The 19,195-nt window shown below is 42.4% G+C and overlaps 1 protein-coding gene across 1 annotated transcript in view; it reads right to left on the reverse strand.

The window, feature by feature from the left end:
- Positions 1-19,195, reverse strand: part of Pla2r1 (phospholipase A2 receptor 1) — a 120,664-nt gene that overhangs the window by 36,730 nt on the left and 64,739 nt on the right. The window contains exons 11-13 of the mRNA XM_005068998.4: positions 17,120-17,289; positions 5,372-5,574; positions 2,547-2,692 (exon numbers count right to left, since the gene is read on the reverse strand). Coding sequence (XP_005069055.1) covers positions 2,547-2,692; positions 5,372-5,574; positions 17,120-17,289 — 519 coding nt within the window. The remainder of the gene's footprint in view (positions 1-2,546; positions 2,693-5,371; positions 5,575-17,119; positions 17,290-19,195) is intronic.

A 19,195-nucleotide genomic window follows, 5' to 3' on the forward strand; every position in this document is an offset into this window, starting at 1 on the left:
AGAATCACACACTCCTGGGCTCATGCACAATGGGGGATGTGTTGGCTTGAATGAAAATGGCCCCTATAGGCCCATAGGGAGTGACACTGTTAGGAGGTGTGGCCTTGTTGGAGTAGGTGTGGCCTTGATGGAGGAAGTGTGTCACTGGTGGTGGACTTGGAGGTTTCAGAAGCTCAAGCTAGACCCACTGTTCTGCTTTCTCCCTGCTGCCTGCCCATTCAGAGGTAGAACTCTTAGCTAATTCTCCAGAACCAAGTCTGTCTGCTTGCCACTGTATTTCCCACCATGATGATAGCGGACTAAACACCTCTTCACCTCAAGACACCCCCAATTAAATGATTTCCTTTATAAGAGTTGTGGTGGCCATGGTGTCTCTTCACATCAATAGAAACCCTAACTAAGACAGGGAGAAGAGTCCGCTTGCACTGAGAAGAGGAGCTTTGCATAAGACTGGAAATGCCTTGCAATCAGGTCATGAGCACCCGGAAACAAGCTGCCAGGAAATCTAGAGCAGAGCCTCTCTGGATGACCTTATCTGCTGTACTAGTTACTACTTCACTCCGCTTTCTGTGCTATTTTACTATGGTTTGATTTGTTGCTCTTTTATCAACTGTTTGTGTTATTTTCTGCAAGTTGATCACTGTCATCTCCATGCAATAAAAGGTACACAGAAGGTTTGGGGATTGTTTTTTCCAGTTTCCAACATAAATAAGTCTGAGGCAATTCAGTCTGGGTTATGGTAGATTAACCAATGGTTTAGACTTGGCAAGAATCTTCACAGAGAAACACCATCCTTCTATTAGGCAGAGAACAAATATGTCAAATTGCAGAGTACTCAATAAATCAAGCAATAAAGCCTAATTGTACAATGAACCATCTCACTAAGATAATTTTCTGAGAATAATTTTGAAGAATTAAAGATTTAAGAGATTCAGAAGTTGTGACAGATGCTTTCTCAGGCTCAACACAGGGAAGCATGGTCATTCTGCAGGGTCGCTTCTCGCATGGGAAAGACAGAGACCAAAGTGAAGTTCAAGTTAGAGTATCTGAGGTTGTTGGTGCCTGTGTGGCCATGATGATACCATACTTCCAAGAAGGTGAGGGTGACCTCTAGAAGGTCAGGCACCTCTACGGCACAGACTAGAAACCAACCTCGCTCTCCCTATACTGGGGGCATTTCATCCATTTCCTCACTGATTTCAGCATTCTTTGTTTTTCCTGCTCTACTGGCTCATAGAAGACAAATTGATATTTATTTTCTCTCTACTAATTTCCTCAATTGTGTGATTTTAAACAACACACATTTAACACAGCTGAATTCCCTTGGTAATGTGGGCAAAAATAAAGCATGAATTATACAATGTTTGTACTTAGATGCTGAAGATCGATAATTTGAAAGATGCACACAATTCTAGTAGGAACTTCAAGTGTGGACTCTTATGTAAACAGAAAGGACATCATTGCATTTGATCACATTAAAGGGAATCTTTTATGACCTGATGTGTGGGTAGAGTGTCTAAGCATGTCTTACTAGGGGTGAAGGTGTCAAAGCACCACAGAAGCTGGTGAGCAATCCAGTCAGTGGGGAAGCTTCTTTGATACCAGCCTCACAAAGTCTGAGGTGGCATAGAGGGCTCTGTATCCCAAGATGCCCAGTATATAGGCTCTGTCTGGAACCTGTAGGGACTAGCAGTTCCATGGGATGTTAAACAGCTTATTCAAGAGGGGAAAAAAGAATTTTTGCAGAGAAAGGGATTTCTGTTAGGAGTTCTCACAGTACTAATTACGTGCCATATCTCTAATATTGTCCGTTGTTTTTCAGTTTTATTGGATCCCTCTGACTCTACAACCCTAACTCCTCTCAGAAAACAATCACAATGCCTCCCACTGCCACCAAACCCTTTGCTTATGGAATTACACTAAGACTCACATTTGCTCTACCTGCAAGGTCATTTTTGTAAATGCTAAAGATGACTAATTTGATGGTTGTTCCATATTCAGTTATGGGAGTGTCCTATGAAGCCATTGGGTTTCTGCCGATTTAAACTCAGTTGATATGGTTGGGAGTTTAGTTCAGTGGTGGAGTACACAAGGCCCTAGGTTTGACCACTTGAACTCAACTGGTGTCTATGGAAAACCCTTGCCGGTGCAGTGGCATTGTGTTTTCTGGGGAGCTAGCAAGCAACGAAAGCTCTGCCCAAATGGTTCCGTTTCCTCCCAGAGCCCGGGAATCTTCAGATAACACTCTGAAGTCCACCTAAAGACTGCTGACTGCTCTAACAATCTCACTGAAGGCACATAAGATTTTGGATATCCAATATGTAACATGAACTCGGATATCCAATATGTAACGTGAACTCGGTGCAATACAGACACAAAACTACATATGAGGCCACAGCTTTCCTTCATAAGCTGTGACTGGCTATTTTTAGACATGAACCAAATACGTTAGTTTTAAACAACCACTTGGGATATTCATCCCTAAGAAGCCACTACTTGCCGACATTTTTTTGACTATAATTTTCTCAGAATTAACAAGTATTTACCGGTTAAATCTTGAGTGTAGAAGCTCATTCACAAAATTTTCTTCCTCTATATGGGCAAAACTTGCAAGGTGAGCTCCGAACTCCTCACAGAAAGCTTCGGCTTCTCTCCACGATCTTTTCATTAGGACCTTTTCACTGTGAAACACCTGTAGAGCAACAAAGCTTGAGCAAGGCTGCTGAATTCTGCTTCCTATTGTTTTCTTTCTTCCTTTGTGTGTGTGGGGGGGGCGTGAAGGGCAAGAAGTGGATGGCTTTTGCACACTGAGCACACACCCTTTCTACTGAGCTAGACTTCCAACCTTCATTACTCTTCATTGAAATTTTGATCAGAAGAGTTAACACATATCAAACTAGAGCATGTCCACTCCTTATAAAACTGTTGGCTCCTTTTACTTTCCTTGGCTTCTTTTTCACTAAACCTCTCATGACATACAAAGAGTTTCCTTTTAATAAATGTCTGTCAATATAGGAGGAAAATCAGGTCAAGAGACATTAAGAATACCAGGTCACACACCAGTAAACCTGGCTTAGACTCGGGACTCCTTGCCTCCAGAATCCATCCATTTCTGCTATGGCAGTGCCCGCGGACAAGTTAGAATTCATGAAATGACAATGAAGTTGTTGGATCCATCACAGGCAAGGAGACACAAGACCTAGAGCAGGTATATTTCTAGGGTCTCTGGGTCTTTGCTGAGCTGGCCGCTCCTCAGTCTGTATCTGAATTTCTGCTATTCCTTAGCTGCTGTGGTAACAGGAAGCAGTTGCTTGGATGGAGTATGCGCTTTTGTCTCTAGATCAGGCAGGAGGTGGCTGAAGACCCAGAGCTCCTAATCTTGGGATTCTGCATCCTTGCTGTTTGTAAGTAAGGCCACTAAGCTTTACGCCCTGATGCTACAGGTGCACTCTATGGCCAGTTTTCACCAGGCTCTGATTTGCTGAGACCAGATTGAATGCTTTCCTAAGTCCTGTGGACCACAGCACAGCCTTTCCATCTTTTAAATTATATGTCAAAACTGGCTTCCTTGGGGAACCCATCCTCGAACCACTCTAAATTCATAAATCCCACCTCCTCGCACATCAAGCACACTGTGCATCTGTTGACACATCAGGATGATGGATAGTAAAACAACGCTGTACTGGGAGTCCCAAGACCAGGGATTTATTCTAAGTCTGTCAATAAATAATTGTGATCTTGGGCAAATCACTTCATCCCATTGCCTCAGTTTACTCATTTCTGAAGTTTAACTTATTGCTCCATGAGGTCATGTCTAGGTCTTTTATTTATGAATTCTATGTAGGGATTTCTTGTGTACATTTAAGTGGAGTGAATTCACTTGTATTTCATGCTACGTCTGCACTGCAGTGTCTGGGGAATACTGTCTGTCTTAGTCCTGTGTGTGCCCAGATGATGGGGAAGAACTTTTTCCATGGGTTTGGAGAATTGCTACCCGAAGAATTAACCAAGAGAAAACTACCGAATGTAAGAGTAATTTTAAAAATGTAGGTATTTCTAAAAAGAAGATTGTAAGAATTGGTTTAAATCTAGGACCTAAAGTTGATTTCCAAACAGACATTTTTTTCAAGGATTTCACATGTATGTCATAGGTATATCTCATCATATATAAGTTTAACATTCTTAATATGGAAATTGAAATTATGAGCTACTCTAAAATTGGAAACTTCTGTGAGAGTGACATTCTCACTTTCTGACTGTTATAAGTAGGTAGACCATTTCACGTTCCAGACACTGCATAAAATGACCATCAGGCTATTTGCACATAGTGTATGTGAAACAAATGAGTTTTGTATTTAGATATTATGTATATGTAAATATTTCAACACCTTAATCCCAACTCTTCTTGCTCTATGCATATACATATTTATGTATACCCCACCCCCATATATATATATATATATATTTGATATATGTAAGTTGATATATATATTACCATGTTTGGTCTTCAGGTATCTAGCATGCAGGTTTTGACATCTATCTTTAGTATAAGAATTATTTCATAATAAGTATTTTATGAACGGGCTTACAGAGAATATAGAACTGATTGTGGGTTTCCATTATTTAGTATATGCTTGGTAATAAAACAGCATTGACTAGTGCCTTTGTACTTATTATATGAAGACAATTCTGTAAATGACCATGGTTGGTCTTGCTTTGCTCTTTCTTGGCTGCAGTTCTAGTCCAGAATGTGTGGAGAATGTAACACCCCGAGGAAAGGAGGAACTGTCCTTGTCCCTCTCAGAACAGGGAGTCCTGCAGTGCTTTATCCAGTGAACCTAAGTGGCTTGTGAGGCATAAGCCCAGAGAAGAGTGCTTTCCTAATCCCTGGGCTGCAGGAGGAACCCTGGGTAGCTTTCCTGAGCCTTGAGGAACATGTTCTCTAGGATCCTAGGCTTCTACTGTTTCTTGCAGCCTCTCTGTGCACAGTAAAGTTGTTTTTGCCTGACTTGTGGGAATGTCTGCCATCCTGGACTTGAACTCCAGCAAGTGAGATTGTACAAAACCTCCCACCGGTTCTAGGAACTGATCAGGCATTCAGAGTTCTTTTCTGGGGCTGGTAACAAGTGCCTAGGGTCCTTTTCCTTGGGTTTAATACTGATGCGTGGTATTTCTGCCTTCAGTGATACTGGGGAATATCCACCATCTTTTTTATTATTTAGAATTATTTGGAAAGTAAACATAAGGATAGAGAGGCAATAGCTAGTAACTGTATATATGCTGTGTACCAGGCACTGTCGGAAGGCAGTCTTAGAATAGAGAAAACAGGGTTACATGGACCAAATGAATATGCAGATAGCCTTGGCTTTACCTTGAAGCAACTGGTCAGACCAGACTTTGATTCCCAGTCCAAATAGCAGTTGTGAAAGGGCCACCTTATTTCAAACTCTGTTTTCTCCCAGGATTTGACTGGCATTTTGCACAGGGACATTGCCTTAAAGTTGCTACAGTCCCTCACTTCCCAGCGACCAAGTGGACTTCCTCCTCGCATGACAACACAGCCACCGCTGTCGCCTAAAAGCAGAGACCAAGCATTTTAATATAATATGATTATGCCATTTTGTGCTCCAAAGACAGCTCTCTGGAGTGTTGAATAATTGACACGTCATAATGAAGCACCGGAGAAGAACAATGAAGACGAAAAAGGATGCTTTGTTGGCACAATTATCTCATTTCCCCCCATCTCTGGAGAGAAGAACAGAAAACAGAATCATGAGAGAAAAGGAGCTGTGAAGCCTGAAATTTGGACATTGTGTGCTTTGAGCTCAGATGGGAAATGATGGGAAATGAGGTGCTGCTCCGATGTGGAGCTGAAGAATGCCCCACTGCTCCGTGACATGCTTTGAAACCACTCTGCGGACATCACAATGGGAAGTGCGCAGTGCTCGTCCCCTGGGAGCGAGGAGCACCAGGGCGAACTAGTCACATGAATAATGGATTCCAGGCAGACAAGAAACAGAACAAAGACCCACACTCTAAGCCCCGAACCATGGAGAATGGAGAAAATGAGATAAACTCTTGAAATGGGACAAATCTCAGGGGGTGGAAGGCAGAAACCGAGCTGGTATCAGGGAAATGAGGGGGCGGGCTTCTAGTGAGACACAAAGCTCATCAGTTGATGGTAGGTAGGGTGTAAATATCCGAGGGCAACCCTCCTCAGCTATGGATGAACCTTCACATGTTCTTTTATGAGTGCTGAACATGAAATATACTTTTCCGCAGAAACAAGTGTTCACGTTTCCAATGAGGATTTTGGAGATGGGGTTCTGTTAATTAGCCTAGTCCTTATATTTGCAATCTTCCTCTCTGTCTCAAGAAGGCTGGGGTTACAGGTATGGACCACCATGCCTGACCCATAGAAACAATGTATAGACTGAATGGAATTTCTTAAGTTTGTGCAAAATTTATACAATTTGTAAGACCACTGAAAACATGAATCAGCCAGGTGGTGGTAGTGTATACCTTTAATCCCAGTGCTTGGGAGGCAGAGGCAGGTGGATCTGTGAATTTGAAGCCAATCTAGTCTACAGAGAGAGAGAGAGTTCCAGGGCAGCCAGGGTTATACAGAGAGACTCTGTTTCAAAAATTAAAAAAAAAAGCATTTCACATTTCAGTGAATATTAGTGGAAAACAAATTGGCTTTAAGAATTGAGTGATAATGTCATTGGTTCTTTTTCCTTTGAGTCTGGACTGATCATTAAATGAACTAAATTGACATTGAACAACTACACAAAATTATGTATCTATAACATGCCTAGATTTAGGGGGAGATATGCTCAAAAGTCTAGGACTTCAGAAGGAGTCACAGAGCCTGCCCAAAGATATTTGTCAGCAAAGAGTTTATGGGAAGTGGCATTTGAGCTGAATTTTAAAGGATGAAAAAGGAAAACGGTTTCAAGGTGGGCTTATGAAAATCAAGTAACACTGGAGGGTGGACCTATAAGCGTTTTAAAACTATGTAGCCCTTTGGTCTGAGGTATTTATCTGGCTTAAGTTTCGCTTAAAAGGAATGGTAGCTTTTATTTTAGTGTATAGCTAGTATGCTTACATGTGCAAACAAGCTTATGCATCAAACCGACCCACAAAGATGAAAACAAGTAGATGTAAAGTAGAAAATACACTAAGCATGGCTTACATTGAACAAAAAAGAGTGTTGGTTCACGCAAAGACCAGCAGACACCTACAGTGGCTCAATGACTACTTAGTACTAATGATGGATGGGGTAGGGGAGAGGCAGGAAACATACAACTGCCTTGGCCCATGAAAAAAGTTTTGTAGGTCCAGGGAGTTTAACTTGGGATGAGGCCCTCAACCCAGCTGGATCATGAGCAATAGTGTGTTTTCTGAAGTGAGACTGAACTGTGGAAACCCAACGGAAGGCCCAGACAGAATGCTACACTGTGGGCTGTGGATGGGAAACAGGCATGTTGTCTGACTCCCCGACTCTCCCTCTGACTCCCCGACTCTCCCTTTGAGGCAGCGTGGTGGGATTTTCCTTCACCACAGATCACAGGTGGGAAGTCTTCTAGACAGAACTTCTCATTTGGAGCCTTGAGTGGGATTCTAGTCTCAGCACAAATATTTAATAACTTAACATTTGAGTTGATTTATTAACCGTAATAAGTCTTGTTGAAAACAGACTTTTCTTCTAATGGGTCTTCATGAAGATCAAATGAAATAATTACTAAAAAGGACTTAGTGAAACAGAAAGCTAAAACCATCCCTATCCTTATGGGCATTTTCATTACAAAACTGGGAATATTTTTTTTGGTGTGTGTGATAAAGTTCTGCTGTGTGTTCAAGAATTTTTAAAAGGTCTGAGTCAGCAAGTTTACAGTCATACTTTTTTTGTTGGTCTTGCATTTTCTCTCACTTCCCCACATTGGACAATGATTAACTAGCTATGGTTTTAGAAGCTGTGGATATTCAAGTCATCTTCATTAGTGAGGAAGGGGATGTTTGTGGCCCGCCATGGAGATGAAAAGTGCTACAGGAGTGGTATTGGTATTCTAAAGTGGTTAACTTAATGTATCATTTGACCCAAATTTTAGCATCTCAGCCCCAGAGAAGCAGTAAAATTGTGTAATAAAGGGAGGCTGGGCTAAGGGAGATATAAATGGAATTTGTAAGTCAGTTCATGGGGAAACTTGCCAAGTCAAATAATAAGGGAAGGAGAGAAGGGCAGAGGCAGGCTTCTCCCAAAGAAAATGCTCTTCTTCCATTGGATAACTCTGTTCCTGTTGGGGAGGGGGTGCTCTCATCCTTCTCTTCATTGGGGAACCTCACACCTCACATTTCAATGCGCTCTCTTGAGCCGCCATCCCTCCCTGATCCCCTACACCATCTCCCTTAAAACATCAGCTGAAAAACTTTCTGTAATTAAGAAATTCTACCTCATGGTTCTATAGATTTTTCAGGTAGTGAACTGATCCGTGAAAGCTATTCCCTGTGACCTCTCTGGCCAAATCCTTATAAATAAACCAACTAATCAAACCAATTTGTGGCATCAGGGCAGGACAGAATTATGCAGGGCCTTGGTCTTTAGACAACTCTCTCACTTCTCAAGGCTCCACCCGCTCTGCCTTCCCTCTCCCTTGTTCTCTCTCCCACAGAGTAAAGCAAAGCTCCTGGGGTAGATAAGGTGGGCTTTGCGGAAGGCCCAGTCTGCTCAGTACTGAGTTGGTGACTTTGTGTGGTCTCTCTGCTCTCTATCTCTAAATACTCTTGGAGGCAGAGATTGTGGTAGCATCTTCAGATGCAAAAAATTGAGGCGCAAAGATGTTAACCATTGCAACAGGCCGCAGGGTTAGTGAAGGCTTGATGCTGGCCTGGAAACGGGACTTATCAGAGTCTAATGATGAGGTGGTCCTGAGGCCTGGATGTGTATTCGATACACAGCCGCTGGAAGAAAGTGTTCCCTCTAGGTTATGGCCCCGTGCTGTTGCTTAGCTCTTCTCAACTTGACATGACCTGGGAGGAGGAAGCCTCAGTTGAGCTCTGGCCTTCGTCAGATTGGTCCGTGGTCATGTTGTGGGGCATTTTCTCGATTGCTAATTGATACAGGAAGGTCCAGCCCACCGTGGGTGGTGCCATCCCCGTGCACCTGGGCCTGGGCTGTAAAATGAAGGTAGCTAAGCAAGCCACAGGAAACAAATCCGTAAGTAATGTTCCACCCCAGTCTCTGCTTCACTTCCTGCCTCCAGGGTTCCTGTCTCAAGTTCCTTGATGCTGGACTGTGGTGATTGGGATGTGTAAGCCAAATAAACTCTTTTCCTCCTAAGTTGCTTATTTTTGGTCAGTGTTTTCGAAAGGTTAATGGGAGCAAGTCTCCTCTTGCACTGAGCTCCCCCAGCCTCTGCCCCCAGCATGGTTTTCCTCTTGTGTGGCCACAGGGTTCCCTTGAAGAACTCCTGTCATGGGTTACCTGGCTTAACTGTAAAGAGACCTGCAACTGCTCAGAAAAAGGCCGAGCAAATCCTCGTGAACGTGCGGTGTTTGAGTTCAGAGTCCAGAGGAGAGGAGCCTCAAGCTTGACTGCTCCAGTTATTGTTTGTTGACTGATGTGACTGATGGGTTTCCGAGTTCTCACTTGGTGAAAAGTACTTTTAAGCAGACAAACCTGCCCCACTTTAATAGGATTCAGTTGCCCTCATCTGGTGGATTACACCTGATTTGGAAGAATCGGGGCCCAGGTGCCCTGGACGGCCCCATGTGACAGATCTAGGACTGGTCCTGATGCAGAGCTGGTTTCAGGTGTCCTTTTAATCTGTTGGGACACATCTGAAGCTCACACTTACCCTAGAAAAGCATCTGTGCTATCTTACCCGGAGGCGACCCACTGCTTGCCCTTATGGGGCTGTCTCCACTCACTAGAATCTGTACTCTAAATACAAGGCCATGTCTGTTTCTATGCATCATTCTCTCTCTCCTTAATCAGTAGCAATGGCTAGTGTGGTTCAAAACCATGCTTCCTGTCTTATGGAGTGTTCTACTTCTCTCAAAATACTAAGGATAGGGAGTCCTTTTGTTGTTTTAAAAAAGGAACATGTCAGAATTTCCTTTGTGTTGAGAGAACTGAGAATTTTGCAGATAAAAGACAGATTAAGGAAAAACCCTGTAGTCCTGAACTGAAACTTAAAGCATCAGTTGGAGCTGAGAAAGCACCTCTTCTGCATCCGTACAGTGCAAGGAAACACACACAGCACATTTCCTAGATATGACCACGGAAGCAGCCTAGAAGCAAGAACAAACCCACAGTGAGCCCCCTTATGGCCAGATTTCCCATCAAAAGAAAACCAGGGATTCTTGATGAAGGGGCACAGAAGTTTACATCTTGTCATAGTGGTAACAAGGACCCTATGGAAGACTGAGGTGTCACATCACCAGTACTCAGGAGTACCAGTATTCTTGAAGACATTTGCATCAAGTAGATGGGGCTTAAGCCTTAGGGACAGTTGCAGTGGATGGACGTGTATCAATGCTTAAAGCCCCTACTTCATGGTGACGCTGGAGGACCCCTTACCTCTAATTGCTCACTGTTGGAGGACACTAATGAGGAAATAATTCTTTTGGAAACTAGGAAGTGGAATGATCAAGCCTCTATTCTGGCTTTCTTATAAAATCTGTACCACAAAGCAAACAAAACATCGATTGCAGAGAGTTACTTTCTTATAGAAATATCCCAGCCATAAATTAAGACACTCCTAATAGGTCAGGGGATGTAGTTTGGTAGTAGATCTCTTGCCTGCCAGCAGAAGGCCCTGAGTTTGATCCCGAAACCAAAACAAACAACAATAAAACCCAACTCTACTGAATCAATGGGTCTACATTGATCATCAAACACACCCTATCACAACAAAGAGAAAACTGGACATTGTGTTACTCTACACAGAAAAATAACTACCAAAAAGTAGTTTCTCTAAAGTAAAATAAACCTCAATTTTGATCAGGTCTTTGATAAACAAGGTATAGACTTTAGGAAAATTTACAAGATGAATAACCCACCTAAATTAGTAAATACACTTTAAAAGAGAAAGGGATAGATAGAAAATCTAAACATTAAAATAAACTTTAGGAGACTTTATTAACCAATTAAAGTATGCAAATGTTATTTGGATCCTGATTCAAACAAACCTTAAAATATAGTATATATTCTGTGTCTCTGTGTATGTATAATTTAGATATTTGGGCAATAAAGGAAAGATTTATGACATTAAACAATTATGGTTTCAGGGCTGGAGAGATGGCTCAGTGTTTATGAGCACTGATGCTCTTCCAGAGGACCTGAGTTCAATTCCCAGTTAACCACATGGTGGCTCACAACCATCTATAGTGGGATCTGATGCCCTCTTCTGGCACAAAGTTGTATGTGCAAATAGAGCATTCATACATAAGAATAAATAAATCTTTAAAGAATTATGGTTTCAAATGCGATCATTATAGTATGTTTTTGACAGAGAAGGCCTTATATTTTAGTGATAATACTGAAATATTGTGGATGAAACAATCCGATGTCTGAGATTTGTTTTGAGAATTGAGACAATGCTTACCGCGACTCAGTAAGTGCTTGGTGCTTCATTATAATATTTAGTGAACAATAGACAAAGTTGAGAAAAAAATGGCAGAACTGTGGTTTCACTATGGGTTACCCATCATGTAGGCACACCTTAAGGACAGCCTTGGCCTGAGTTTATAAAAAGCTTTGGGTTTCCTTAGTTCAGTGGTCAATTTAGGTATTCAGTTTATGCTGGATTAAGAGTCTGACATGGGGCCTGAGCTAATGGATTCTTTTGTGACAGGCAGGAGAGGGGAGGTGATTTACAGTGGTGTTTCTACAAGCTGCAATTTAAACGGAAAAGAGAAACACAGGGGCTTTTATATTGCTATTTTTTCCAGAAACGATGTACATTTTCATCTTATTCAGAGACAATTTACTCAGTGTCAGTCAGCAGGCACAGCCACGCTGAGCATCACAGCGTTATTTTTGCTTCAGGGAAAAGAGAGAGAGTAATGCCACTCAAATAAATTACCGCAGAAACTTATGAATGACAGGGCGCTCCGCTTCATTTCCAGATTTTAGACATCTAAATATGCCCTGAGGAAGCTAACATGGAAAACCAAAAATTTTGTCTGCTCAAAATGTATTAATTTATTTTGACAGGTATAGACACTCCTAACCAAATTCTACAGGATATAGACGCGATCCTGAGTGGTTCCCTCTTATCAGCACAGTGACACAAAGCTGTGCTATTCTCTGTCATGCCGTGGTGTTCAGGGTGCAGAACAATGACACTGCCCGGCAGTATGGACAGTGGCGCTTTCTGTCTCTGAGCTGTGACAAGTCAACAAGTCTTCATACAGAATTCTTAAGCTGATGCTTGCTTACACACACACACACACACACACACACACACACACACACTGTCTGTTGTGATGTCGGTTTACATGCATCTTTAAAAAGCAAAATTTAAAAAAATGACTGAACATTTAAAATAGTTTTAGGTCTGCAGAGAGTTAAATGGGATGGAGAATGTTCTCACACAACCCCTTCCCTGCTACCTGTACACTCTCCCTCACTATAGATGGCACATTTGTCACACCTGATGAACCTACAATGACACATGACAATCACCCAGTGTCCCTCATTTATGTAGGAGAAAATGCAGGGGTGCATTTCGCTGTCATTTTCCTTGCAAGGCAAGGCCAACTGGCAAAATGTCCTTCAATTTTTATCTGATAAAAATAGTTCTCCTTCAACTTTAAAGGGTAATTTCACAGAGGCTAGAACTCTTTATCACCAGATTTTCCACAGGCTCTCTGCTTGCCTGCATGGCTCCTGAGAAGTCAGAAGTGCCCTTATCTTTGGTGCAGTGCACAGAAGGTGCTTTCTTACTCTGGTTCCTGTGTCTTTTATTTATCTGGAGCCTGAAAATGATATGTGTTGATCCTTAGTCATCTGGGAAATAGAATCAAAACTACTTTGAGATTTCATCTTACACCTGCCAGAATGGCTAAGATCAATGAAAGAAATGACAGCTCGTGCTGGCAAGGATGTGGGGTAAAGGGAACACGCCTCCATTGCTGGTGGGAGTGCAAACTTGTAAAACTATTATGGAAATCAGTTTGGTGGTTCCTCAGGAAGATGGGAATCGATCCACCTCAAGATCCACCTATGCCACTCTGGGACATATACCTAAAGGACACTTCATTCTATGACAGATACACTTGCTCAGTCAAGTTCACTGCTGCTCTATTCATAATAGCCAGAAATTGGAAACAACCTAGCTGTCCCTCAACAGAAGAATAGATAAAGAAAATGTGATACATTTACACAATGGGATGTTACTCGGCTTTTTAAAAAAAATGATATCATGAAATTTATAGGCAAATGAACAGAACTATAAAAAAAATCACCCCGAGTGAGATAACCCAGACTCAGAAAGACAAATACCGTATGCATTTGTTTATATGTGGATATTAGCTATTAAGTCAATGAAATCAATGATAACCAAACTACAGCTCATAGAACCACAGAGGTTACGTATAGAGCAAGGGGACAGGAAAGAGACTTCCCTAGAAAAGGGAAATAGAACAGACAGCTATGAATAGAAACCAGGGGTAGGGGGTGAGGGTGGGGCTGGAATGGACTGATCCAGCAGGGAGTAGAGAGAGAATACAGGGTAAGACAGTTAAAATTAAGGGCCATTTGAGGAGTAGCATAGAAGCCCAGTACAGTAGAAGATTTGTAAAATATATGCATATACGAAGGCAATCTAAATGAAATCTCCAAATAATGGTGGAGACAGAGCCCCATTTGGACATTCTTGTCACCAGATGAACCTTCCAGTACCGGGAATGGGTTATATCTAATTGACTTGTTGACCAAAGGGCTTCCGTGGAGTCCCGAAACACCCCATGCTGTTGCCAAGGCTACGGACTTTTTATCTGCAAACTGACAGCAAGGTCCTATTGCTGAAGACAACATCTACACAACTCGTTGAACATGGAGAAGTTGAGCCGGTGCTACATAGAGCCTTCGCCACTGCCAGTTAGCGTTGTTGGTACTGGGAGGTACTCTGCACTCTACCCAAAGAGAAGGATACATATGAACCCATCTACAGACTCTTTGAAATACAACAGTGTCCTGCCTGCAAGACATGAGCTAGTGGGAGTAACCAACCGATATCTGATTTGACTTCAGGCCCACTCAATGGGATAGAACCCATACCCAACACTGTGACCAAGAAACTGAGATTAGATAGCCCAGGGACCTGTGATAAAACCAAATGACTTCTATGCTATACTCACAGATCTGTGTTTTTTTTTTTTTCAGCTATCATCAGAGAAGCTTCCTCCTTCAGCAGACGGGAACAAATACAGAGGCCCACAGCCAGACAATCTGCAGAGTGACAGACCTTGGAACACGAAGCCCTACGTGGGATGCCTTTGCCAAATGCCTCCCCTCCAGGGTTCAGGGACTCCACAGGAGAGGAGGCAGAAAGAGTGTAAGAGTCAGAGGAGATGGAGCACACTAAGAAAACAAGGCCCTATAGATGGACAGAATCAATGCACATATGAACTCAGAGCCTGAAGCAGTATGCACAGCGTGCACGGGTCTGCACTACATGGGGTCCTAGAGCTGGAAGGAGAAGTGTCCCCATCTCTAACCCAGAAGCTATCTCCAACTGATTGTCACTTGCAAACGAAAACTTGGTTTTCTCACAGGAAACAAACTACTGGGGAAACAAACTACTCTTAAGGGTAGACTGGCTGCCCAGAAGTAAATGGCCAACAGAAAGCAAACTCAATGGCATCTTTGGAAATTCCTTGTCTCATAAATGTCATGTTGGGATTTTTTTTGTCTCCTTTATAAAAATATTTTTACACTGGGTGGTGGTGGCACACGTCTTTAATCCCAGCACTTGGGAGGAAGAGGCAGGCGGATCTCAGTGAGCTTGAGGCCAGCCTGGTCTGCAAAGTGAGTCCCAGGACAGCCATGACTGTTACACAGAGAAACCCTGCTTAAAAAACCAAAAAAAAAAAAGGTTATTTTTATTTCTCTTTTATTTCCCCTACAGGCCCTTTGTGTACCTACTATGGCTACTGGTTTTGTGCTTTTATGGGATTCCTGAGTGTGAGAATGAGGAGCCTGTGGTTTTACATATTTTTCTTGCATCTTTTCTTGGACTCTTTTCTTTCTGTTTGTATTGTCTTCTGGTGCATTTGTTTTTGTCTTATCTTGTTTTATTTTACTATTATCCCTTAGTAGAAAGGGAGATGTATCTGGATGGGAGGGGAGGGATAGAGGGAGGAGAACCACAATTTAGACATATTGTATGGAAAATAAATCTAATTTTCAATAAAACAAACAAATAAAAAGCAAATGGTATGTGTTGTTGTAGCTTTTCAGTGGAGGGCATTTGTGTTGCTTAGTGTTCTTGGAGCTTCTAGAGGCTTTGGTTTGAGGACACTCATTGTCTGAGGGTCACCTGCTTCTTTCTCTCTTCCCCATCCTTCTCTCCCCATTAATACATTTAAATATATTTTAATGATTCCATTTTGCTCTTTTTCCCTGTTTCTCAGATTTTCGAGTTTCTACGTCATAGCCCTATAGTGTAGGGTTTCCTTGCTTGGCAAGCGCAGGGTACTGATATGCCACAGGCACCCTTCAATTCGGTTAGAATACTTCGTGTCCTGCATTTGCTCTTTTGACTTTTTCCTCAGAAAGCCCATCTCCTTGCTTTCCATTAAAGCCTCCGTGATACTGATTATAATTTCAAGGTTGCTGGATAATTCCAACCTTCCTGTCATATACCTGGTTCTGATGCTGGTTCAGTTTCTTCAGTCAGCACATTTTGTCTTTAAGCCCATTGACAGCCTCTCTCACTCTCTCTCTCTCTCTTTTTCTCTCTCTTTCTTTTCTTTTTAAGACAGGGTTTCTCTCTGTAGCTTTGTAGACCAGGCTGGCCTCGAACTCACAGAGATGCACATGCCTCTGCCCCCCCCCCCAGCGCTGGGATTAAAGGCATGTGCCACCACCACCACCACTACCTGGAGACAGTATTTCTGATGCAACTAGATGTGATGCACTTGGTAAAAGAAACTTGGTGGACATTGTGAGGTCAGTTGTCATGGAGGGGTGTGTACGGTAAGGGGCCAGCCAAAGAAACCCACTTTTTGGCCCTAACCCCAGAGCCAACTCTGAACCCAGAACCAGTGAAAGAAACACTCTATCTATGAACCCAGAACCAAAGAAAAATACCCTGGTTCTGAAACCAGTGCCAAAGAAACACACTTTGTCCCCAGAATCAGAGCCAGGGAAAGAAATATGCCTTAGCCCTAAAATTAGAGCCAAAAGGCTAAAAAGGACAAGTGAAAGAAACACAGTAGGCCCTGAAATCAGAGCCATCTCTACCCCTGACCACCTAAACTAACCAATCCCTGATCAGGAAAACTAACCAATCCCTGAGCAGAAAAACTAACCACTTCCTGATCAGGAAAACTAACTAATCCCTGAGCAGAAAAACTAACCACTTCCTGATCAGGAAAACTAACCAATCCCTGAGCAGAAAAACTTTTCCCTGGAAAAACTCCGCCCCTAAGAAACTCTATATAAGCCCCTTTGCCTGTTCAGTTGGGGGCTATGCTTTCCCACCCTGGCAGAGGCAGCCGTTCTCCTGGACTCCTCCTTCTCAAATAAATCTCTGTCTCAGAAGAGTCTCAGGTGAAGATCTTCATTCTCTGATGCAGAATAGAGGGGACCATGAGGAGGGTCTATAGGGAAAGACATAAGAAAGGCAAAACTTTCTGATAAGTAAGGCAAGTGTGGTCTCCAGAAATAGCTGCATACCTAAAACATCACATTTTAAATATGAACTTTAAAATGGCCACCCTATGTCACCCCATGTAGACCTGTTGTGATTACTTTAGTTACATGAGGTGTGAAGAAAATGTTAAGGGAAAATTGAAGGGAGTGACCAAAGAGTAGAGAGAGTTTGAGGTCAACATTTGAAGGGGTGGGGGAGGGTGGGGTGAGCTGGCGTTGCAGGGGAGTACTCACTGGGTTGATGTGTGTTCCAGTGTGTGTACCGCACTGGCTCAGCCCTCTGCCCCACAGTCTTCCAAGTGTACTCCCCTGTATTGTTTTGATCCTGAAGAGCTATCCAAAAATAAGTGTCTTTCCTTTTTGCCATACTACTGATGAAACTGGCTACAAAAGCCTGTTCAAACCTTGAAGAAAAAAAAAGAAAGAAAGAGAGAAAGGAAGAAAGAAAGCAAGCGAAATTGTTATACTAAACTTCTGGGAGACAAAAACATCATTAAAATATAATGGTGTGACAGAATGGAACCAGAGCAGGCACATGTTGTTAACTCTCCATAACATAGACCAAATACATGAAGACCCTAGTGTTGCTAGCAGATGTCAGACGTCAGCACAACTTCAGAAGTACGTGACTGCTAAAGACTTCATTCTTGTAATTGTCCCAAGGACCAGGACAGGATCAGGTCTGGATCTGGAGTGGAGGGGCAGCCTCCACACACAGCCATGAGTCTCCTGGAGAAAGATATCTATCTTACATTTAGCCTGCGCACTACGCCCCCTACCATGATGAGCATGGGCTAGAGGAGGCAGGAGGGAAGAGGGAGGACATCATGCGTTCTGAATGTGCATTTTCTACCATAGAGCACACATGCGCCTTCTCTCCACTCTTGCTTAGTAAGAAAGGAAGTGGAGGAACAATTTTATGCCTCCCAAATCAGTCTGTTCACAGGCATATGGAGTCTTTGGCTTATTCGAATGTGTTCAAACGTGTATTTTCACTGAAGATAAATTTCAACAAATCAAGGCATTCCACCCACTCTCATTTTCCCCAAGCAAATGAATGGATTTGTTCCCAATGATTGTTGGCAATGCTCCCTTCAACTACAAATATACCCAAAGCAGATGTAGACAGCTTGTGCATACATGCTTACACACACACACACACACACACACACACACGCCTATAACATAGTGAAAGCATCAGACTCAACCAGCATTAAATTCAAAGCTTAGTTTGAAACTACGTTTAAAGCACACGAAGTTCAAAGGACTTCCAAATGGTGGAGACATCTGGCCATATCTGCTGAGTCAAAGGAAAACATAAAGCTTGGTAAAATTGCCCAAGAAACCTCAGGAGAAAGTGCATTGGACTTTTAACATTCAATTTGAGATTCTTTTTATTGCATGCATTATTCACTTGCTATGGGGAACAAAAACAATGAGACTGTTTATAAAATCAAGGAGCCTCAAGGGAATGGGGAGGTAATGACAGAAGAACAAAAGGTGGGACATTAAGTGCCTTAGGGCCACCCAGTGACTTCAGGGAAGGACCTGAGGGAGGTGCTCACCATGGCCAAGCATGTGGGTTTCATCAGACTTTAGTAATATTTTCTGCAAATGCTCTATCAACAACCTAAATAATGCACCTCTACAATCAGAAAAGTTACATTCAGCCAGACCTCAGAGGCAGAACTTTACATTCGTGTGTTTCTGAGGAAGGTAGGTAGAGCTAAATATCATCTAGAAGCTGTGGTAATTTTCCTTATTCTCTATTGTGATGTCACAGTGGAAGATCTGCTTTACTGATCCCCTCTGCTACCAAGAATTGCTGCACTACAAGCCTGAAACTACTAGTTACTATGTTGTTGGCTGCTAAATCCAAGGCCATGGCTGGTTCTTCCATTACTTTATCAAGTAATAGCAGGAAATGACTTTGTAAACTTGGCCTTGGGTGTACATCCATGACAATAGTGCTCTTGTAACCTGTTGGTTACAGATTTATTTAGTCCACTCTGGTTTTTGATTTGTCAAGTCTATTTTTGCAGGGTGTTTATAATATTCAAACATTAATATCTTCAAATCAAAAAATCAACATTCAGATTGCCTTCGTCTAATTTACAAGATGGTACCATAAGTAAAATGATTCAGCAACTGTGTCTTTATTCTAAACCAAATATGTCCTTCTAATGCTGGGTAACTGTGCAAGATCTGGGGCAAGCTCTTGAGTATCTGCTTCCAGTTGGCAATAAAGCAATTTTATTTATTTGTTTGTTTGTTTTTTTGAGACAGGTTTTCTCTGTGTAACAGCCCTCA

Source organism: Mesocricetus auratus, unplaced genomic scaffold (genome assembly GCF_017639785.1).
Source record: "Mesocricetus auratus isolate SY011 unplaced genomic scaffold, BCM_Maur_2.0 Super-Scaffold_100004, whole genome shotgun sequence".
Classification (NCBI taxonomy): domain Eukaryota; kingdom Metazoa; phylum Chordata; class Mammalia; order Rodentia; family Cricetidae; genus Mesocricetus; species Mesocricetus auratus.